The sequence below is a fragment of the Cetorhinus maximus genome, chromosome 10, assembly GCF_964194155.1.
Source record: "Cetorhinus maximus chromosome 10, sCetMax3.hap1.1, whole genome shotgun sequence".
Lineage (NCBI taxonomy): Eukaryota > Metazoa > Chordata > Chondrichthyes > Lamniformes > Cetorhinidae > Cetorhinus > Cetorhinus maximus.
Genome location: NC_135888.1, coordinates 49759289 through 49782560, shown reverse-complemented (window position 1 = coordinate 49782560; position 23272 = coordinate 49759289). Strand labels below are relative to the sequence as shown.

Sequence of the window (23272 nt, the reverse complement as noted above, 5' to 3'; positions counted from 1 at the left end):
CGGGAGTGGAGCTGAGTGGAGCTTTGGCCTTCCTCCAGTGGTTCAATGTCAGACTCTATGAGCAGACCCCCACCGCTGGAAGAGGCTAATGATCTCCCATCTCCTGTGATACCGGTGCAATTAATTTTTACAATCCACCCTGCTTTCTGAAGAGAACAGCAAACAAACAACAACCCCTGATTTTTCTAAGTTAGTTAAATTTAGGAAATATGGCAGCCAATTTATGCACAGCAAGATCCCATAAACAGCAATGCCATAATGACCAGGTCATTTGCTGCAGTGATGTAGATTGAGAATAAATATTGGCCCAGTCACAGGGGAGAAGTCTCCTACTCTTCAAAATATTCTCCCATAGGTTCTTCTACATTTAGTCGAGACACAGACAGAGCCTCAGCTTAACATCTCACCCAAAAGATGAAAGTAACCCTGACTCTCACAGCCTATCCCTATAACTTAGAGCTTGGAGATTTGGTTCCAACCTGTTACCCCTTCAACATCCTCTCCAATGCCTCACTATCCTTCATTTAGTGCGGGATCCAAAATTGGTCGTAATATTCCAAAGCCCAAGTAAAGTATTTGTCATCGGCCCTCAATGCTCCTACCAATGCAACTTAAAGCCCTCCTTCCTTTCCTTGTTTCAGTCTCACAATGCTCATGAACCTTTAACATTGGCTAACTACTAACCCCAGGCTCGCTCCTGATCTGCTTGATTGAGTGAACAGCATTCCATAGTATAGACATTCCTGGAGGCTCGGAGAGGTGATCATACAGAAAGATACAGGATGGAAAGCATTCTTCTGGAACATTACTGTAGATTAAATCACAGCCACAAGTTCAAGCTAGTAGAAGGAATATTTAATATTCATTAAATTGGGAACCAGCAAGGACACAGTGTAACTTGCAATGTCTGTCCCAGTTAAAATCCAAGCTGAGCCTGTCTGGAGACCAATGTCCAGGTACGCTAGGGTCACATCACACTAACAATGCCTGATCTGTAGACAGTTATTTGATTGTAACTCGAGTATATCCAGGACACTGTCTGTAGATTCACAGCCAAGACAGAAAGCATAAGAATGCAGCAATCCTTAATCCCATCCCCTGCATCAGTGTTTGTACCTACATCAGCTGATATAAAGATCACTGTCCTTAACACAAACAACTCAGAAATTAAGCTTTCACCTTGCATATAAAAATATTCCGTAAGAATTCCGTAGATCACCCCAGTTTATTTAAACACAGGCTGCAGCCTGAATGCTTTGTATAAGACACATCAAATAACCGATGCCCCAGTTATTAACAGCATCACCCAGTGCAGTAACAGTCCACACAGGCAGTTTCCCAAGCCAATGATAAAGCATCAGATCCTGCTGCAGCAGTTGGGGGCAGGGTGGGGGGAAAGATGAAATATAAAGAAAGTGAAATCCTGCTGGAAAAAAAGAGCTGAGAAGAATCAGCAGGTGTGTTCTGACTGAGGATATAACCTGAAGCTTGAATTTGCACGTTCTCTCCTCCAACATGGACTATGTGTGCACGCCCAGCTTTCTTCCAGTTTAAAACAATTCATTTAGTAATTCCTTCCATTTACTGGGTTGGGGAGGAACTCAATTGAGAGAAAGAGAGAGAGGGGGGGGGGAGGAAGGAGGGAGGGAGGAGAAAGAAAGAGGGAATGAGGAAGACACAGATAAATTGAAGAGAGAATGAGGTGGAGAGAGGGAGAAGGAGACAGAGGGAGACCCAGAGAGAAAAAGGAGGTACAGAGGCAAGAATAGAGAAAGAGGCAGAAAGAAATGGGAGAGCGGAGGCGGAGAGAGAGACACAAAGAAAAAGGAGGGGAGCTAGAGATGGGTAGGTAGAGGGGGGAGAGAGTGGGAGGTACGCAAGAGAGGGAGAAGAGAGAAAGTGAAAGAGGGAACAAGAGGGAGAGGCAGGGAGAGAGAAAGAAGTAGAAAAATGGGAGAGAATGAGAAGTGAAAAGAGAGATAGAGGGAAACCCAGAGAGAAAGGATAGAGAGCAAGAAGAGAGAAAGAGGCAGAGAAAAATGTGAGGGAGAGGTAGAGAGACATGGAGACAAAGGAGAGGGAAGCCAGTGAGAGAGGGGAGAGGCGAGAGGGGTAGGTGCAGGAGAGAGAGCGTGAGCGAGTGAGGTGAGGATGATAGGTAGCCTTCTCCACAGCCCCTGTGGTCCATATGGTTTCTGTGGGCCTTCTCCAGCTGAGCAGTGCGAAGGTATAATGGTGGGATCAGATCTCAGATCTCAGCTTCAAACTGTCTCAGTGGAATCTCAGCATCTTGCTCAAATTGCTCAGCTCCACAGGTGCCTGTGGCCACACCTGAGATCAGAGTGCGAACGGATTGGCATGAATAACAACATCTTTGATGCGGACATCGGTCAGTGGTCGGAATGTTTTCTCATTTACCGGAAGCTTCTCCAGCTCATCAAGAGTCTCCAGACCATCGATTACCCTGGTGGAAGGAAGAGAGAGAGAGATTTTGAGGAGAGCTAACACAAACAAGGGTTGCATTCTGTGGAATTTAGAAGAGTAAGGGATGATGTGATCCAGGTTTCCAATATATTAAGGTGAGTCCAGGACTCGAGTCTACAAATTAGAGCCTGATATTTCAAGAGTGAAACTGGGAAACATTTCTACACACACAGGGTGGGAGAAGTTTGGAATGCTTCCACAAATGGCAATTGATGTTTGATCAATAGTAAACTTTAAACCTGAGATTGATAGATTTTTATTATTATCCATAGGTATTAATGATATGGGGCAAAGCGAGGAATATGGAGTGAGGTCACTGAAAAGGCATTGAATGATGGAACGGGCTCGAGGAACTAAATAGCCTCCTCCTGTTCCCATGTTCAAGTTTTGTTACACAGAGTGCTCACTACTAACAGGCAGCCATGAGCGGTGAACATAACTCCCTTCGTAGCTGCTCTTCAGTGTACACAGCTATATTCAGAGCTCACTGTCACTGCACAGGAAACTCCCAGTATCAGCCCAAAACTCACATCAACCTGTAGTTCACAAATAACACATGATCCATCTGTGGGCTGGTCTGAACCTACTCGGCCTCTTCCAGCCACACATATACCTGGAGATTAATATTGTTTACACAGAGTTCCTTTACAAAGCTTGGAGGAGTGTATGTGTGAAAGACAGAAAGGATACTTCCAGTGGGCACTGCTGTTAACCCCAGTGTTCTATAGGATGGTAAGGAAACAAGGCGGTACAGGCACACCCCTCAATAGATAATGCTCCGATCAATTATAAAGGAGGTCGGTCTCACTGGACCTGGAAGAATATCGAAGACATGGTGCAGTGTAACCCTGCTTATGTAAACGCTGTAATTACACACGTCTGCTAGTTGATGGAGCTGCAGCACCTCTGGACAGAGTACTTACTATGTGACAAGTTTACATGAGCAGCTCCCATTATAAACAAAGAGAAAGGAATTGATTCAAATATCTGTAATGTATTATGTTAATGGCCACAGATCAGGTCAGTCAGAATGGGAGACAGGCACTTACTTATGTTGTGGCTGTTTTGCTATTCTGCACATCCCCCTGCAAAGACAGGCTGTGGGAGCAGCTGAAAAACACAGTCGAGCCCCCAGATGCCACCCGAGCAGAACACTGCCAATGAGGACTTCCTCAGCCCATCCAAAGTGAAGGAATTTGAGCTCACTACGGGTATGAAGGAGCAGACTAAAGGTCTGGGACTCTCAGAGACAACAGGTTTGGTAGGAGAATAAATGATTTAAAATGGGTTTAAAGATTGTATCCATAAATGTGCGTAGCATTAAATCTACTACGCGATGTGTTGCGATCTTGGACTACCTTGCCAAGGTCAAAGCTGACATGTTGTTTCTGCAGGAGTGTGTGATACCGCACCTCAGCTCCTACAGGCAATGGTCACGATAGTGGTCCCATGAGCCATCGATCTGGTCGGGCGGAAACGACTCTCGTTCCTCCAGCCTGGGCATTCTGCTGCGGGGAGGCAACTTCACCGTCTCCGAGGTTAAGGAGGTGGTGGGCGGGCGCCTCCTCGTAGCAGACATAATGTATAAGAACGCTCCACTCCGGTTAATTAACGTGTATGGCCCGTCACAAGGGGCCGAGCGGCTGGAGGTTTTTCAGCAGCTCCCACTGCTGCTGGCGACCTCCAGGCCGGTCATTCTGGGCGGTGACTTCAACTGCATCATCGATGCGGCTGGACGATCCAGCAGGGCTGACAGCAGATTGGACGCTACGTCCAGATCCCTGATGGAAACAGTTAAGGATGCCAAGCTGCACGACGTCTTCAGCAACCCTGCAGATGGAGCGCAGCGTAGATACACCTGGTCGCGGCCAGACGGGTCCATCCGTTCCAGGATAGACTTCCTGTTTGTGTCCCGTGCATTCACAGTCAGATCCACCGACGTCAAGCCGGTGTTTTTCTCTGACCACTGCCTCCTACTGGCGGACTGCCACTTAGAGAAGGACCAGAGGGTGGGCAGGGGGGCATGGAAGCTAAATGTGCAACTGCTGACCCTAGAGAACATTGAGGAGCTTAAGAGGGATTACAAAGGTTGGAGAACCGTGAAACCCCTCTTTGAGTCCCTGACACACTGGTGGGAAGCGATCAAGGGAAACATCAAGAGGTTTTTCATCCTTAAAGGCACCCAGAAAGCTAGAAAGGAACAGAGGGAAATGTCTCAACTCCAGAAAAACATGCAGAATCTGCTCCGGCTGCAGTCGATGTCAAGGAGGAACTCCAAGAGGTGAAGAGCCAGCAAGCCTCGCACTTTGCCTCGGAGGCCTCCAAGATCATCTTCCGTTCCAGAGTCCGCTCCGTGGAGCAGGATGAGACGTGCTCACGTTTCTTCTTCCAAAAGGTACACAGTGAGAGCTCTGTGATCAGCAGCCTGAAGGAAGAAGACGGCTCAGTAAAGTCATCGCAGTCCGACATTTTGAGGATCAGCAAATCCTTTTATGCCGGATTGTATGACGTGAAGCCCACGGACAGCACGGCCTCCCAGTCCTTCCTGTCTTCTATCACGGAGGTCTTAGACGACAGTACGTGGGAAAGCCTGGACAAACCGCTAACTCCTGATGAACTGACTAAGGCCCTTGAGTCCTTCAAGAAGAGTAAGACTCCCGGAAGCGACGGCTTGCCGGCGGAGTTGTATTCGGCTCTGTGGGACTGGATCGGCCCAGACCTGCTAGAAGTGTACGAGAGTATGCTCCTGGCCGGCAGTCTGTCAGAATCCATGAGGAAAGGCATTATCACCCTCATCAACAAGCACAAGGGGGGAAGGGAGGAAATTAGAAATTGGCGACCCATTTCACTGTTGAATGTGGACTATAAGATTCTGTCCAAGGTCATCGCCAATCGGGTCAAATCCGCTCTGGAATTGGTGATTCACCCTAACCAGACCTGCACTGTGCCGGGCAGGAAGATCTCTGACAGCCTCGCGCTGCTCAGGAATACGATTGCCTATGTACAGGACAGGGGTGTAGATACCTGCCTCATCAGCTTGGATCAGGAGAAGGCCTTTGACAGAATATCGCACACCTACATGGTGGATGTGCTCTCCAAAATGGGGTTTGGGGAGGGAATTCGAAATTGGATCCAACTGCTCTACACTAACATCAGTAGCTCTACACTAACATCAGTAGCGCAGTCTCAATCAATGGGTGGGAAACAGATAGCTTTCCGATTAAATCTGGAGTCAGGCAGGGCTGTCCTCTCTCGCCTGTTCTTTTCGTGTGTTGCATAGAACCCTTTGCCGAGTCCATCAGGAAGGATCCGGGCATGAGGAGTGACGATCCCAGGCAGTGGAGGCACTCAGGTAAAAGCCTCCCTGTACATGGATGATGTCACCGTCTTCTGCTCGGATCCGCTGTTGGTGCGCAGACTGATCCACATCTGCGACCAGTTCGAACTGGCCTCGGGAGCCAAGGTAAATCGTGGGAAGAGCGAGGCCATGTTCTTTGGGAACTAGGCTGACCGATCCTTTGTCCCCTTCACTGTCAGGGCTGACGGCCTGAAGGTGCTGGGGATATGGTTCGGAGGGACCAGGGCATGCGTTAGAAACTGGAAGGAGCGAGTGTAAATGGTGAAAAGGAAACTGGGCATGTGGGAGCGACGCTCCCTCTCCATTGCAGGTAAGAACCTGGTCATCAGGTGTGAGGCACTCTCGCTGTTGCTGTACGTGGCGCAGGTCTGGCCCATTCCATACTCCTGCGTGGTGGCAATCACTCGAGCCATCTTCCGCTTTATCTGGAGGTCAAAAATGGATCGTGTCCGCAGGGACGTGATGTACAAGCCTCTAGATAAAGGGGGAAAAAAACGTGCCCAACATCGCCCTCATACTGATGGCCACCTTTGTGTGTGGCTGCATCAAGCGGTGCGTAGACCCTCAGTATGCAAACACCAAGTGTCACTACGTGCTGAGGTTCTACCTGTCCCCGGTGTTGCGAAGGATGGGTCTGGCCACGCTGCCGCAGAACGCTCCAAGACTGTGCCGTACCACCTATCCCTCGTGGAAAAATTTATGCAGAAAAACACCTTTGACCACAAGTCCATCAGGCAGTGGTCGGCACGTAACGTCTTAGAGGCCCTGAGGGAAAAGGAGAGGATGAATCCGGTGGGATGGTTTCCTGAGCAGACTGTCAAAGTCATTTGGCAGAATGCCTCATCACCAGAACTTTCCAACAAGCACCAAGACGTGGCTTGGCTGGTGGTGAGAAAGGCCCTCCCTGTCAGATCCTTCCTACACGCCAGGAGTCTCACCCCCTCGGCACGTTGCCCTCAAGGTGGCTGTGGTGGGGAAGAGACCGTTGTTCACCTCCTTGTGGATTGTGCCTTTGCAAAGAAGGTCTGGAGAGAGATGCAGTGGTTGCTGTCGAGGTTCATCCCGAGCAGTTCTGTGACACAGGACTCTGCTCTACGGGCTGTTCCCGGGGACACACACAGAGACAAACATCAACTGCAGCTGGGGGATCATCAACTCGGTGAAAGACGCGCTTTGGTCTGCCCGAAACTTGTTGGTCTTCCAGCGCAGAGTTGTCCCCGACCGAGTGTTGTGCACTGACACATTCCAAAGTCCAGGACTACTTGCTGAGAGACGCACTAAAGCTTGGGGCAGCCGCCGCAAAGGCGCAATGGGGAAGGGCCGCTGTCTAAGACCTTTCTGCCACAGTGCACCGAGGGACTGGGAACTGTTTAAATCCCCTCGGGCTGTACAGCTGAAAATGAAAGGCTGTAAATGATGGTAATATTCTTTGTATTGATGCACCTGGTGATACATTTTGTAAAAGTTGAACCTGATTGTACCCTTGTAATGGTGTTTTTGAAATGGTTTGGAATGTGGTTGAAGATATTTTATGAATAAAGTATATTTTTGCAAAAAAAAAGAAAAACAGTCGAGGAACTAAAACCCTCCCGGGTCAGGAAGCCTGTGACTACCAGCTTCTGGAAGACGTGAAATGAATAAACCTACTTCCCAAACACTGTGTACTTCATGTCCAACTGCGGCTGCTTCCCATACGTGAAGAAGAACTGGGAACCATTGGTGTTGGGGCCGCTGTTCGCCATGGACACAACCCCTCGGACATTGTGCTGAAAAAGACCAGAATAGCTGGATGAACTGAATCACAGATCACTGTCACTCACTGGGAGTCGCGCGCGGGTCCCACCGGGAGTCGCACCCTGATCTCACTGGGAGTCGCACCCCGGTCTCTCTGGGAGTTGCGTACTGATCCTGCTGGGAGGCGCACACTGATCTCACAGTCACCCACTGGCAGTCACAGTGGTCTCGCTGGGAGCCGCGCCCCGGTCTCGCTGGGAGCCGCGCCCCGGTCTCGCTGGGAGCCGCGCCCCGGTCTCGCTGGGAGCCGCGCCCCGGTCTCGCTGGGAGCCGCGCCCCGGTCTCGCTGGGAGCCGCGCCCCGGTCTCGCTGGGAGCCGCGCCCCGGTCTCGCTGGGAGCCGCGCCCCGGTCTCGCTGGGAGCCGCGCCCCGGTATCGCTGGGAGCTGCATCCTGCTCTCACTGTCACTCACTAACAGTCACACTGATCTCACCGGCAGTCACACTGATCTCACCGGCAGTCACACTGATCTCACCGGCAGTCGCAGTGCTCACACGGGGAGTCGCGCACTGGTCTCACGAGGAGTCGCGCACTGGTCTCACGCGGAGTCGCATCATGCTCTCACGGGCAGTCGCTCACTGATCTCACGGGCAGTCGCACACTGATCTCACGGGCAGTCGCACACTGATCTCACGGGCAGTCGCACACTGATCTCACGGGCAGTCGCACACTGATCTCACGGGCAGTCGCACACTGATCTCACGGGCAGTCGCACACTGATCTCACGGGCAGTCGCACACTGATCTCACGGGCAGTCGCACACTGATCTCACGGGCAGTCGCGCCTTCATCTCACTGGGAGTCGCGCCCTGGTCTCACTAGGAGTCGTGCCCTGGTCTCACTGGGAGTCGTTCACTGATCCCACTGGGGGTCGCACACTGATCTCACTGTCACTCACTGGCAGTCACAGTGATCTCACGGGGAGTCAAACTGATCACACTGGGAGCCACATTGATCTCACTGGCAGCCACACTGATCTCACTGAGAGCCACACACTGATCTCACTGTGAGTGGCAGTCACACTGATCTCACCGGCAGTCACACTGACCTCACCGGCAGTCACGCGCTGACCTCACGCGGAGTCGCGCGCTGACCTCACGCGGAGTCGCGCGCTGACCTCACGCGGAGTCGGGCGCTGACCTCACGCGGAGTCGTGCGCTGACCTCACGCGGAGTCGCGCGCTGACCTCACGCGGAGTCGCGCGCTGACCTCACGGGGAGTTGCGCCTTCATCTCACTAGGAGTCGTACCCTGGTCTCACTGGGAGTCGTTCACTGATCCCACTGTCACTCACTGGCAGTCACACTGATCTCACTGAGAGCCACACACTAATCTCATTGGGAGTTGCATCCTGCTCTCACTGTCACTCACTGGCAGTCACACTGATCTCACTGGCAGTCACACTGATCTCACCAGGAGCCACACTGATCTCACTGGCAGTCGCACACTGACCTCACGCGGAGTCGCACACTGACCTCACGCGGAGTCGCACACTGACCTCACGCGGAGTCGCACACTGACCTCACGCGGAGTCGCACCCTGGTCACACTGGGAGTCGCACCCTGGTCACACTGGGAGTCGCACCCTGATCTCGTTGGGAGTCGCACCCTGATCCTGCTGGGAGGCACACACTGATCTCACTGTCACCCACTGGCAGTCACGCTGATCTCACCAGGAGCCACACTGGTCTCACCAGGAGCCACACTGGTCTCACCAGGAGCCACACTGGTCTCACCAGGAGCCACACTGGTCTCACCAGGAGCCACACTGGTCTCACCAGGAGCCACACTGGTCTCACTGGCAGTCGCGCACTGACCTCACTGGCAGTCGCGCGCTGACCTCACTGGCAGTCGCGCGCTGACCTCACGCGCAGTCGCGCGCTGACCTCACGCGCAGTCGCGCGCTGACCTCACGCGCAGTCGCGCGCTGACCTCACGCGCAGTCGCGCGCTGACCTCACGCGGAGTCGCGCGCTGACCTCACGCGGAGTCGCGCGCTGACCTCACGCAGAGTCGCGCGCTGACCTCACGGGGAGTTGCGCCTTCATCTCACTAGGAGTCGTACCCTGGTCTCACTGGGAGTCGTTCACTGATCCCACTGTCACTCACTGGCAGTCACACTGATCTCACTGAGAGCCACACACTAATCTCACTGGGAGTTGCATCCTGCTCTCACTGTCACTCACTGGCAGTCACACTGATCTCACTGGCAGTCACACTGATCTCACCAGGAGCCACACTGATCTCACTGGCAGTCGCACACTGACCTCACGCGGAGTTGCACACTGACCTCACGCGGAGTCGCACCCTGGTCACACTGGGAGTCGCACCCTGGTCACACTGGGAGTCGCACCCTGATCTCGTTGGGAGTCGCGCACTGATCCTGCTGGGAGGCACACACTGATCTCACTGTCACCCACTGGCAGTCACGCTGATCTCACCAGGAGCCACACTGATCTCACCAGGAGCCACACTGGTCTCACCAGGAGCCACACTGGTCTCACCAGGAGCCACACTGGTCTCACCAGGAGCCACACTGGTCTCACTGGCAGTCGCGCACTGACCTCACTGGCAGTCGCGCACTGACCTCACTGGCAGTCGCGCACTGACCTCACGCGCAGTCGCGCACTGACCTCACGCGCAGTCGCGCACTGACCTCACGCGCAGTCGCGCACTGACCTCACGCGGAGTCGCGCACTGGTCTCACAGGCAGTCGCGCACTGGTCTCACGGGCAGTCGCGCACTGATCTCACGGGGAGTTGCGCCTTCATCTCACTGGGAGTCGCGCCCTGGTCTCACTAAGAGTCTTACTCTGGTCTCGCTGGGAGTCGTTCACTGATCCCACTGGGGATCGCACACTGATCTCACTGTCACTCACCGGCAGTCACACTGATCTCACCAGGAGCCACATTGATCTCACCGGCAGTCGCAGTGCTCTCGCGGCCAGTCGCGCCCCGGTCTCGCGGCCAGTCGCGCCCCGGTCTCGCGGCCAGTCGCGCCCCGGTCTCGCGGCCAGTCGCGCCCCGGTCTCGCGGCCAGTCGCGCCCCGGTCTCGCGGCCAGTCGCGCCCCGGTCTCGCGGCCAGTCGCGCCCCGGTCTCGCGGCCAGTCGCGCCCCGGTCTCGCGGCCAGTCGCGCCCCGGTCTCGCGGCCAGTCGCGCCCCGGTCTCGCGGCCAGTCGCGCCCCGGTCTCGCCGCCATTCGCGCCCCGGTCTCGCGGCCAGTCGCGCACCGGTCTCACCAGCAGTCACACTGATCTCACCGGCAGTCACACTGATCTCACCGGCAGTCACACTGATAGAACATGAGAACATAAGAACTTGGAGCAGGAGTAGGCAATTCAGCCCCTCGAGCCTGCCCCACCATTCATTCACGGGAAGCCCATTCATTCATTAGAACTCGTTTTGGCCTCAACTCCAATTTCCCGCCCTCTCCCCATAACCTTTCAACCCATTACTCGTTAAAAATCTGTCTATCTCCTCCTTAAATTTATTCAGTGTCCCAGCATCCACTGCACTCTGAGGTAGTGAATTCCACAGATTCATGACCCTCTGAGAAAAGTAATTCCTCCTCATCTCTGATTTAAATCTACCACCCCTTAGCCTAAAACTATGGCCTCTCATTCTAGAATGCCCCACAAGGGGAAACATCCGCTCCACGTCTACTTTGTCTATCCCCTTTAGCATCTTATATACCTCAATTAGATCTTCTCTCATCCTTCTAAACTCTAACGAATATAGGCCTAAACTGCTCAATCTCTCCTCATAAGACAAGCCCCGCATCTCTGGAATCAATCTAGTGAACCTGCTCTGAACCGCCTCCTTCCTCAAGTAAGGGGATCAAAACTGTGCACAGTACTCCAGGTGCGGTCTCAACAATGCCTTGTACAGTTGCAACAATACTTCCCTATTTTTATACTCTATTCCTTTAGCAATAAATGCCAAAATTCCATTTGCCTTCCTTATTACCTGCTGTACCTGCATACTAGCTTTCAGCGATTCATGCACAAGGACACCCAGATTCCTCTGCACTGAAGCATTCTGAAGTTTCTCTCCATTTAAATAATAAGTCGCCTTTTTATTCTTTCGACCAAAACGGATGTCACACTTATTCGCGTTAAACTCCATCTGCCAAATTTTGGCCCATTCACCTAACCTGTCCATATCTATTCGTAAATTTCTTATTTCTTCCTTGCAACTTACTTTCCCACCTATTTTGGTGTCATCTGCAAATTTAGCTATAGTACCTTCTATCCCTGAATCCAAGTCATTAATATAGATTGTAAATAGTTGGGGCCCAAGGACCGAACCCTGTGGCACCCCACTAGCTACAGCTTGCCATCCAGGAAAAGACCCATTTTTCCCAACTCTCTGCTTTCTGTTGGTTAGCCAATCCTCTATCCAAGCTAATATATTACCCCTAACTCCGTGTGATCTTATCTTATGTATTAATCTTTTGTGCGGCACCTTATCATAGGCCTTCTGGAAGTCCAGATATACTACATCTACAGGATCCCCATTATCCACTTTGCTTGTCACATCTTCAAAGAACTCTAGCAAATTAGTCAAACACAATTTACTCTTCATAAGACCGTGCTGACTCTGATGGTTTGCATTTTGACTTTCCAAATGCCCCTTCACTCGTTCCTTAATAATGGATTCCAACAATTTCTCAATGATAGACGTTAAACTAACTGGACTATAGTTTCCTACTTTCTGCCTCCCCAGCTTTTTGAATAAGGGTGTTACATTAGCATTCTTCTAATCCACTGGAACCTTTCCAGAATCCAGGGAATTTTGGAATATTATAGCTGATCTCACATAGAAGTCGCACCCAGATCTCACTGGGAGTCGCACCCAGATCTCACTGGGAGTCACACCCAGATCTCACTGGGAGTCGCACCCAGATCTCACTGGGAGTCGCACCCAGATCTCACTGGGAGTCGCACCCAGATCTCACTGGGAGTCGCACCCAGATCTCACTGGGAGTCGCACCCAGATCTCACTGGGAGTCGCACCCAGATCTCACTGGGGGTCGCACCCAGATCTCACTGGGGGTCGCACCCAGATCTCACTGGGGGTCGCACCCAGATCTCACTGGGAGCCGCACCCTGCTCTCACTGGGAGCCGCACACCGCTCTCACGGGGAGCCGCACACCGCTCTCACGGGGAGCCGCACCCCGCTCTCACGGGGAGCCGCACCCCGCTCTCACGGGGAGCCGCACCCCGCTCTCACGGGGAGACGCACCCCGCTCTCACGGGGAGCCGCACCCCGCTCTCACGGGGAGCCGCACCCCGGTCTCACTGGGAGTCGCACCCCGCTCTCACGGGGAGCCGCACCCCGCTCTCACGGGGAGCCGCACCCCGGTCTCACTGGGAGCCGCACCCCGGTCTCACTGGGAGCCGCACCCTGCTCTCACTGGGAGCCGCACCCCGCTCTCACGGGGAGCCGCACCCCGCTCTCACTGGGAGCCGCATCCCGCTCTCACGGGGAGCCGCACCCCGCTCTCACGGGGAGCCGCACTCCGCTCTCATGGGGAGACGCACCCTGCTCTCACGGGGAGCCGCACCCTGCTCTCACTGGGAGCCGCACCCTGCTCTCACGGGGAGCCGCACCCTGCTCTCACAGGGAGCCGCACCCCGGTCTCACTGGGAGTCGCACCCCGCTCTCACGGGGAGACGCACCCTGCTCTCACGGGGAGACGCACCCTGCTCTCACGGGGAGCCGCACCCTGCTCTCACGGAGAGTCTCACCCCGGTCTCACTGGCAGTCGCACCCCGGTCTCACTGGCAGTTGCACCCCGGTCTCACTGGCAGTCGCACCCCGGTCTCACTGGCAGTCGCACCCCGGTCTCACTGGCAGTCGCACCCCGGTCTCACTGGCAGTCGCACACCGATCTCACTGGCAGTCGCACACCGGTCTCACTGGCAGTCGCACACCGGTCTCACTGGCAGTCGCACACCGGTCTCACTGGCAGTCGCACACCGATCTCACTGGCAGTCGCACACCGATCTCACTGGCAGTCGCACACCGATCTCACTGGCAGTCACACACTGTTCTCACTGGCAGTCACACACTGTTCTCACTGTCATTCTCTGGTAATCGCATTCCAATGAGAAAGAAAGATTTTAAATATGAACTGTTGAATTACCTTAAGATGTTCATTAATTTCATCTTCAAACTTCCTCCCCCAGATACTGGAACCTCCTTTCCCAGTGTCTGTGGGAAACATCACAATGTAGGCAATTACCACAACAAAAACACCAATCTGTATTTATATTATCAAAAACACTTTGATCACAGAATTTTCAAAACAAATTATTCATTCATGGGATGTGGGCTTCGCTGGCTGGGCCGCCATTTATTGCCCATCCCTAGTTGCACTTGAGAAGGTGGTGGTGAGCTGTCTTCTTGAACCGCTGCAGTCCATGTGGTGTAGGTACACCCACAGTGCTGTTAGGGAGGGAGTTCCAGGATTTGACCCAGCGACAGTGAAGGAACGATCATGTATTTCCAAGTCAGGATGGTGAGTGACTTGGAGGGGAACTTCCAGGTGGTGGTGTTCCCATCTATCTGCTGTCCTTGTTCTTTTAGATGGTAGTGGTCATGGGTTTGGAAGGTGCTGTCTAAGGAGCCTTGGTGAGTTTCTGCAGTGCATCTTGTGGATGGTACATACTCCTGCTACCGTACGTCAGTGGTGGAGGGAGTGAATCTTTAAGGGAGTGGATCAGGTGCCAATCAAGCAGGCTGTTTTGTTGTGGATGGTGTCAAGCTTCAGTGCATTCTGCAGTGCATCTTGTAGATGGTACACACTGCTGCCACTGTGCGTCGGTGGTGGAGGAAGTAAATGTTTGTGGATGTGGTGCCAATCGAGTGAGCTGCTTTGTCCTGGACAGTGTCAAGTTTCTTGAGTGTTGTGGGAGCTGCACTCATCCAGGCAAGTGGGGAGTATTCCATCACACTCCTGACTTGTGCCTTGTAGATGGTGGACAGGCTTTGGGGAGTCAGGAGGTGGGTTACTCGTCACACGATTCCTAGCCTCTGACCTGCTCTTGTAGCCACAGTATTTATATAGCTGGTCCAGTTCAGTTTCTGGTCAATGGTAACCCTTAGGATGTTGATAGTGGGGAATTCAGTGATGGTAATGCCATTGAATATCAGGGGGCGATGATTGGACCCTCTCATGTTGAAGATGGTCATTGCCTGATACTTGTGTGGTACGAACGTTACTTGCCACTTATCAGCCTAAGCCTGGAAATTGTCCGGGTCTTGGTGCATTTGGACACAGACTGCTTCAGTATCTGAGGAATCGTGAATGGTGCTGAACATTGTGCAATCATCAGCGAACATCCCCACTTCTGACCTTATGATGGAAGGAAGGTCATTGATGAAGCAGCTGAAGATGGTTGGGTCGAGGACACTACCCTGAGGAACTCCTGCAGTGATGTTCTGGAGCTGAGATGACTGACCTCCAACAACCATAACCATCTTCCTTTCTGCTAGGTATGACTCCAACCAGCAAAGAGTTTTCCACCGATTCCCACTGACTCCAGTTTTGCTAGGGCTCCTTGATGCCACACCCGGTCAATATCAAGGGCAGTCACTCTCACCTCACCTGGCTCTTTTGTCCATGTTTGAACCAAGGCTGTAATGAGGTCAGGAGCTGAGTGGCCCTGGCGGAACCCAAACTGGGCGTCAGTGAGCAGGTTATTGCTAAACAAGTGCTGCTTGATAGCACTGTTGATGACCCCTTCCATTACTTTGCTGATGATTGAGAATGGACTGATGGGGCGGTAATTGGCTGGGTTGGATTTGTCCTCTTTTTGTGTACAGGACATACCTGGGCAATTTCTCTCAAGCCAGGTAGATGCCAGTGTTGTAGCTGTACTGAAACAGCTTGGCTAGGGGCACGGCAAGTTCTGGAGCACAAGTCTTCAGTACTATTGCTGGAATATTATCAGGGAACTTAGCCTATGCAGTATCCAATGCCTTCAGCCATTTCTTGATATCACATGGAGTGAATTGAATTGGCTGAAGACTGGCATCTGTGATGCTGGGGCCCTCTGGAGGAGGCCGAGATGGATCATCCACTAGGCACTTCTGGCTGAAGATTGTAGCAAATACTTCAGCCTTATCTTTTGCACTGATGTGCTGGGCTCCTCTATCATTGAGGATGGGGATATTTGTGGAGCCTCCTCCTCCTCTAGTGAGTTGTTTAATTGTCCACTACCATTCACGGCTGGATGTGGCAGGACTGCAGAGCTTAGATCTGATCTGGTGGTTGTGGGATCGCTTAGCCCTGTCTATAACTTGCTGCTTATGCTGTTTGGTACACAAGTAGTCCTGTGTTATAGCTTCACCAGGTTGACACCTCATTTTTAGGTCTGCCTCGTGCTGCCCCTGGCATGGCATCCTGCACTCTTCATTGAACCAGAGTTGATCCCCTGGCTTGATGGTAGAGTGGGGTATGTGCCGGGACATGAGGTTATAGATTGTGTTCGAGTACAATTCTGCTGCTGCAGTTCATCTTCAATGACTAAGAACATTCTGGAAGAATTTGTGGTGTTTTAAAAGTCACTGTCCCTTAAAGGGTTAATGCAAGGACTCTGGTTGCTGCTGTTCCTGGACAAAGCAGCATTTTACAAGAAAAGGTAATTCAGCAGTTTTAAAGAAACTGGAAACCTCTTGACCCCAGTGGACTGTTTACAAGAGGGTCACATGGTGGTTTATAGCTTTGAAAAAAATCCATCCCTGGAAAACTGTGTTAAAAACTGGTCAGCTGGTTCTGCTTTTGAGGAGAAAACAAGGAGCAACTGCAAGAAGACCACAGCTCTTTCCAGTCCAAAGCTGCAAGGGAATAGAGGCTGTTCCTGAGTTGCTCTACATTCTGCAATTGAGTGCCTACAATTTTCCTCAAGTCCACCTGAAAAAGCAGTGCAGAGTCATCGACTGTTTCACAGACCAGCACTGAGAAACCAAACATTTCATACTGTATGATGATAAGCTTTGTCTTCTACTCGACAAGACTGGTTTTATAATAAACTAATAGTTTTTTGTGGTTTATTGAAGAAACCTGGGCATTAAGTGCTCATTCTGAGATTCATAGGTAAAGCACATATTTGGTCATATAGCTAGCTAGAGAAATCATTTAAATATATGCTTTGACCTGTGGAGTCGTGGAACTAGAGACAGACAGTGCATTCCTCCCATCTTGGTCACAATAATATAGCACTTTTAATATAACACCAATCTGTATTTATATAACACCTTTAACACAGTGAAACATCCGACAGCGTTTAGATGGGAGTGATTCTCAAACAAAATCTAACTCCAAGCCACACAGGGAGATATTAGAGCAGATAAGCAAATGGTCCTAAGGTGGGAAAGCGGGGTCGCGAAGTGGAGAGGTGTACAGGAGTATTCCAGAGCTTAGGGCTCGGGTGGCTGAAACCAGGGGTAACGCGGTAGGAGCGTTACCTGTCGGGTCTCCAGTCTGCACAATGAAGCCTTTGATATTGCGATGAAATAGGCAGCCATTGTAGTAATCACTAGCACACAGTGCCAGGAAGTTCTAGAGAAGAGGGAAAACAGGAAGAGAAGCAGCTTTAAATGGAAGGGCAGAGGCGGAACTGTAACACCCCAGTGTCGTACAGTGACAGACCTGTCCCCACCAATACTGTACCTCAGTGTTATACAATGACAGACCTGTCCCCACCAGTACTGTACCCCAGTGTTATACAGTGACAGACCTGTCGCCACCAGTACTGTACCCCAGTGTTATACAGTGACAGACCTGTCCCCACTAGTACTGTACTCCTGTGTTATGCAGTGACAGACCTGTCCGCACCAGCACTGTACCCCAGATTTATACAGTGGCTGATCTGTCCCCATCAGTCCTTTATCACAGTGTTATACAGTGACAGGTCAGACCGCAACAGTACTGTACCCCAGTGTTATATTTTGACAGGCCTGTCGCCACCAGTACTGTATCGCAGTATTATACAGTCACAGATCTGTACCCATTATTACTGTACCCCAGTTTTGTACAGTGACAGGTCTGTTCCCATCAGTCCTCGTCCCCAGCGTTATACAGTGACAGACCTGTCCCCACCAGTACTGTACCCCACTGTTATACAGTGACAGACCTATGCGCACCAGTACTGTACTGCAGTGTTATACAGTGAAAGGTCTGCCTGCACCAGTACTGTACCACAGTGTTATACAGTGTCAGGCCTGTTGCCACCTGTATAGTATCGCAGTATTATACAGTCACAGACTTGTACCCATCATTACTGTACCCCAGTGTTGTACAGTGACAGGTCTGTCCCCATCAGTCCTCTCCCCCGGCGTTATACAGTGACAGACCTGTTGCACAGCGCTATACAGTGGCAGACCTGTCCCCAGTACAGTGCCCCAGTGTTATACAGTGACAGACCTGTCCCTACCACTGTATCCCAATGTAATACAGCAACATATCTGTCCCCACCAGTTCTGTACACCAGTGTTATGCAGTGACAGACCTGTTCCGAGTGTTATAGTGACAGACCTGTCACCACCAGTACTGTACCCCAGTGTTGTACAGTGACAGACCTGTCCCCACCAGTACTGTACCCCAGTGTTAATGACAGACCTGTCCCCAGTGTTATACAGTGACAGATCTGTCCCCAATACTGTACCCGTGTTATAAAGTAACAGATCTGTCCCCACCAGTATATTATCCCAGTGTTATACAGTGACAGACCTGTACCCACCAGTCCTGCACCCCAGTTTTATACAGTGACATACCCGTCCCCACCAATACTGTACCCCAGTGTTATACAGTGATAGACCCGTCCCCAGTACTGTACCCCAGTGTTATACAGTAACAGACCTGTCCCCACCAGTCCTGTACCCCAGTGTTATACAGTGACAGACCTGTCCCTGCCAGTACTATACCCCAGTGTTATACAGTGACAGACCTGCCTCCACCAGTACTATACCCCAGTGTTATACAGTGACAGACCTGCCTCCACCAGTACTGTACCCCAGTGTTATACAGTGACAGACCTGGCCACATCAGTACTGTACCCTTATGTTGTACAGTGACAGACCTGTCTCACCAGTACTGTACATCAGTGTTATATGGTGACAGACCTGCCTCCACTAGTACTGTACCCCAGTGTTATACAGTGACAGACATGGCCCCACCTGTACTGTACCCCAGTGTTATACAATGACAGACCTGTCCCATCAGTGCAATATCCCAGTGTTAGACAGTGACAGACCTGTCTCCACCAGTCCTGTACCTTAGTGTTATACAGTGACAGACCCGTCCCCACCAGTTCTGCACCCTCGTGTTATACAGTGGCAGACCTGTCATTACCAGCGTTATATCAGCCTGCTAAACCTTGTTGCCACTCTGAAGTGTTTCTGCTTATTTCACTGTCTATGTCCTCCCATAATTTACTATCCTGCCCACAGTTTACTGTGTTGCTAAATTTGAAGCATCAGCAGACTTTAAAATTGCTTTCCCTATAGCCACGTGCAGGTCACTTATGTATCTGTTGAAAAGCAATGGCGACCGTACTGACACCTGGGGGGTGTGCTCCAATCAGGGAGATATCCATTCAGCACCGCTCTCACCACTTCCCCTCACCCACACTATTTCTTCTGCTGCCTAAACTCAGAGCGATGGGGAAAATCCTGGACAAAGCTTCACGGCAAAAATAGAGCAGATCAACAGCAGGACCCTGGCTGGTGAGTAAACCTGAGCCAAGCACCAGCACCAACCGGTCCCATCACTAACCAGCACCAACCAGCCCCATCACTCACCAGTGCCAACCAGCCCCATCACTTACCAGTGTCAACCAGTCCCATCACTCACCAGTGCCAACCAGCCCCATCACTCATCAGTGCCAACCAGCCCCATCACTAACTAGCGCCAACCAGCCCCATCACTAACTAGTGCCAACCAGCCCCATCACTAACCAGTGCCAACCAGCTCCATCAATATCCAGCGCCAACCAGCCCCATCACTAACCAGCAACAACCAGCCCCATCACTAACCAGCACCAACCAGCCTCATCACTAACCAGTACCATTATTAACCAGTGCCAACCAGCCCCATCACTAACCAGCGCCAACCAGACCTGTGACTGACCAGCGACAATCAGCCCCATCACTAACTAGCACCAACCAGCCCCATCACTAACCAGCGCCATCACTAACCAGCGCCATCACTAACCAGCGCCATCACTAACCAGCACCAACCAGCGCCTTCACTAACCAGTCCGATCACTAACCGGCGCCAACCAGCCCCATCACCAACCAGCCCCATCACTAACCAGCGCCAACCAACCCCATCACCAACCAGCGCCATCACTAACCAGCCCCAACCAACGCCTTCACTAACCAGCCTGATCACTAACCGGCGCCAACAAGCACCATCACCAACCAGCCCCATCACTAACCAGCGCCAACCAGCCCCATCACCAACCAGCGCCATGACTAACCAGCCCCAACCAACGCCTTCACTAACCAGCCTGATCACTAACCGGCGCCAACCAGCACCATCACCAACCAGCCCCATCACCAACCAGCGCCAACCAGCCCCATCACTAACCAGCTTCATCACCAACCAGCACCATCACTAACCAGCATCAACCAGTGCCATCACTAACCAGCCCCATCACTAACCAGCGCCATCACTAACCAGCGCCAACCTGCCCCATCACTAACCAGCGCCAACCAGCCCCATCACTAACCAGCACCAACCGGCCTCATCACTAACCAGTACCATTATTAACCAGCGCCAACCAGCCCCATCACTAACCAGCACCAACCAGCCACATCACTAACCAGTGCCAACCAGACCTGTCACTGACCAGCGACAACCAGCCCCATCACTAACCAGCCCCATCACTAACCAGTACCATTACTAACCAGCACCAACCAGCGCCTTCACTAACCAGCCCCATCACTAATCAGTGCCAACCAGCCCCATCACTAACCAGCACCATCACTAACCGGCACCAACCAGCGCCTTCACTAACCAGCCCGATCACTAACCGGCACCCACCAGCCCCATCACCAACCAGCCCTATCACCAACCAGCCTAAAAGATAACCAGCGCCAACCAGCGCCATCACTAACCATCCCTATCGCCAACCAGCCCCATCGCCAACCAGCCCCATCGCCAACCAGCCCCATCGCCAACCAGCCCCATCGCCAACCAGCCCCATCGCCAACCAGCCCCATCGCCAACCAGACCCATCGCCAACCAGACCCATCGCCAACCAGACCCATCGCCAACCAGACCCATCGCCAACCAGCATCAACCAGCGCCATCACTAACCAGCGCCATCACTAACCAGCGCCATCACTAACCAGCGCCATCACTAACCAGCCCCATCACTAACCAGCCCCATCACTAACCAGCCCCATCACTAACCAGCACCAACCAGCCCCAACACTAAATAGACCCATCACTAACCTGCACCAACCACCCCCATCACTAACCAGCCCCATCACTAACCAGCCCCATCACTAACCAGTGCTAACCAGCGCCATCACTAACCAGTGCTTACCAGCCCCATCACTAACCAGCGTCAATACTAACCAGCTAACCAACGCCATCACTAACCAGCCCCAACACCTACCAGCGCTAACCAGCCCCATCACTAACCAGCTCCATCGTTAACCAGCACCAACCAGCCCCATCACTAACCAGCACCAACCGGCCCCATCACTAACCATGACTAACTATCAGTGAGCAGACCTACCTCACAGCTCCTTGGGGCCCTCTCGCTGAACAATTCCAGCTTCATGTCCCCGAGCTCCGTGCGGATGGTCAGAGCCTGAAACACAGAGAGAGAGCGTCACCATGGCAACCAGGGCCCCGATCACCGTCCCGTCACCAGGGCAACAATGTACCGAATCCCGGCTCTCACTCACCATCACCCCCACCTTCCCGATTAACTGTCCGCCCAAGACTACTTCCGGTCCTTCCCGATAAACCGTCCGTCCAAAACTACTTCCGGCCGTACCCGATAAACCGTCCGTCAAAAGCAACTTTCCTATCCGGGGCGGGGGTTGATCACCACCCGTTCTGTGAGGAGTCGAAGCTCTATCTCGCTGGCGCTCCCAACAGGATTTGTGGTCTTACTGCAGCTGTGGAGTCGCACAGGCCGCACCTTAGATAATAATGGACATAATTTCCACACTGCAAGGTTAAAGCAACAAAGGTAATGAGCTTGAATGACAAGAGCTCCTCTCTGGGGAATTTGGAAATTGTCAAATTACAAAACCAGGCCTATGGCAGCATCCCACATTCTTCCAGCCTCCTTCAGCCCCTCCACACTCCGTGTGCTGCTCCCACAACTCGCTCCGGGCTGCTCTCCAAGGACCTCCTCGCTGTTTGAGGACCTCACTACCCCTCGACGATGTCTCTGCTCTATCATCTCTAACAAATACCTCCCTTAAAATTTATGAGACGGCAATGTTGGAAATCTGCGAAATGAGAAAGCTTTGTCACCCCTGAAGAGACCTTCGTTGCAAACCTTTGGATTTGGTGAAAGTTAATAGACATTTGAGTCTACTACCTGACTGTTGAGATACTTTTTCTTTGAATGCTTTTACTTTCAGCAGACCACAATTAGATTGTGCAAAGGCTAAATTCACTGCATGACATTTGGTGATTAGATTTTACTTGAAGTTCAACCTTTATGCAACTGCAACCCTTCCACCTCTGCACTGGAGTGCTGCTTTGAGCCACATTAGAGTGCTTCAGTTGAGTTTGGTGAGAGAGGGACTTATAAGGGTTAATTTCTATCTAAAGTCTAACCTCTCTTTAACTTAGCTACAAACTAAAAGTTGCTGTATGGGTTGGGAGAAGGTGAGTTTTAGTCCGGCTTCAAAACAGGGGTATACAGGCTCTGCTTGCAGCTGGAGCTTTTAATTAGTCACCTGGCTTAAACAGGTTTTCAGAAGCTAGATTCACATGGCATAAAAGCAAGCAATCTACAGTGCTGCTTCTGTCTGTATTGGAGTGCTATTTTGGGGTGCATTTAGAGTCCTTCAGTTGGAGTTTGGTGAGAGAGGGAGTTTGCTGAAGAGGAAAGTTTTAATTGATTATGTTGTTAACAAATAATTCAGAACCTGAAAAACGTCCTCAGTAAGAGGAGCGGCGGCCATGCTAAGTAGAACCTGGTAAGTATTTCTTCTGTCCTTAATATTCTTTAAACTAGAGGGAGTAATTTCAGGTAAGTCATAGCAGGGCATCTCAGCGAGTGGAATACTCCTCCTGTGCAATGTGGGAAGTCAGGGACACTGCCAATGTCCAGAGCGACCATGTGTGAAGGAAGTGTCTCCAGCTGCAGCTACTCGAAGTCCATGTTTCGGAGCTGCAGCTGCACTTTGAGTCATTGTGGAGCATCTGCAAGGATGAGATCTTCGTGGATAGCACGCACAGTGAGGTGGTCACACCACAGGTAAAGAGTGCACAGGCAGAAAGGGAATGGGTGACCACCAGACAGAGTAAAAGCACTAGGCAGGTGGTGCAGGAGTCCCCTGGATCCATCCCCCTCTCTAACAGATTTTCCATTTTGGATACTGCTGGGGGAGATGGTTTCTCAGGGGAATGCAGCAAGAGCCAAGTCTGTGGC

General features: G+C 51.9%; 1 protein-coding gene and 1 long non-coding RNA gene across 2 annotated transcripts; both read right to left on the bottom strand.

Moving 5' to 3' along the window:
- Positions 1-840: 840 nt before the first annotated feature.
- ppil3 (peptidylprolyl isomerase (cyclophilin)-like 3) lies at positions 841-21638 on the bottom strand. Its single transcript, XM_078550466.1, has 6 exons — positions 21564-21638; positions 21392-21466; positions 17109-17202; positions 13783-13850; positions 7490-7608; positions 841-2464 (listed from the first exon to the last, which is right to left on the bottom strand). The coding sequence occupies exons 1-6, from the start codon at positions 21564-21566 to the stop codon at positions 2338-2340; spliced, it is 486 nt and encodes a 161-aa protein (XP_078406592.1). The 5' UTR covers positions 21567-21638; the 3' UTR covers positions 841-2337.
- On the bottom strand, positions 7964-10079 carry LOC144685683 (uncharacterized). The gene is made up of 3 exons (XR_013577759.1): positions 9923-10079; positions 9156-9301; positions 7964-7987 (listed from the first exon to the last, which is right to left on the bottom strand). It is a non-coding gene; the product is annotated as an uncharacterized LOC144685683 (long non-coding RNA).
- Positions 21639-23272: the final 1634 nt, after the last annotated feature.

Excerpts from the sequence above, each read along its gene's own strand:
- ppil3 (XM_078550466.1), bottom strand. Across the intron at positions 13,851-17,108 it reads GCAGACTGGAGACCCGACAG|ACACTGGGAAAGGAGGTTCC; the intron begins GTAACGCTCCTA and ends TGTTTCCCACAG. Across the intron at positions 2,465-7,489 it reads AAGTACACAGTGTTTGGGAA|GGTAATCGATGGTCTGGAGA; the intron begins GTAGGTTTATTC and ends TCCTTCCACCAG.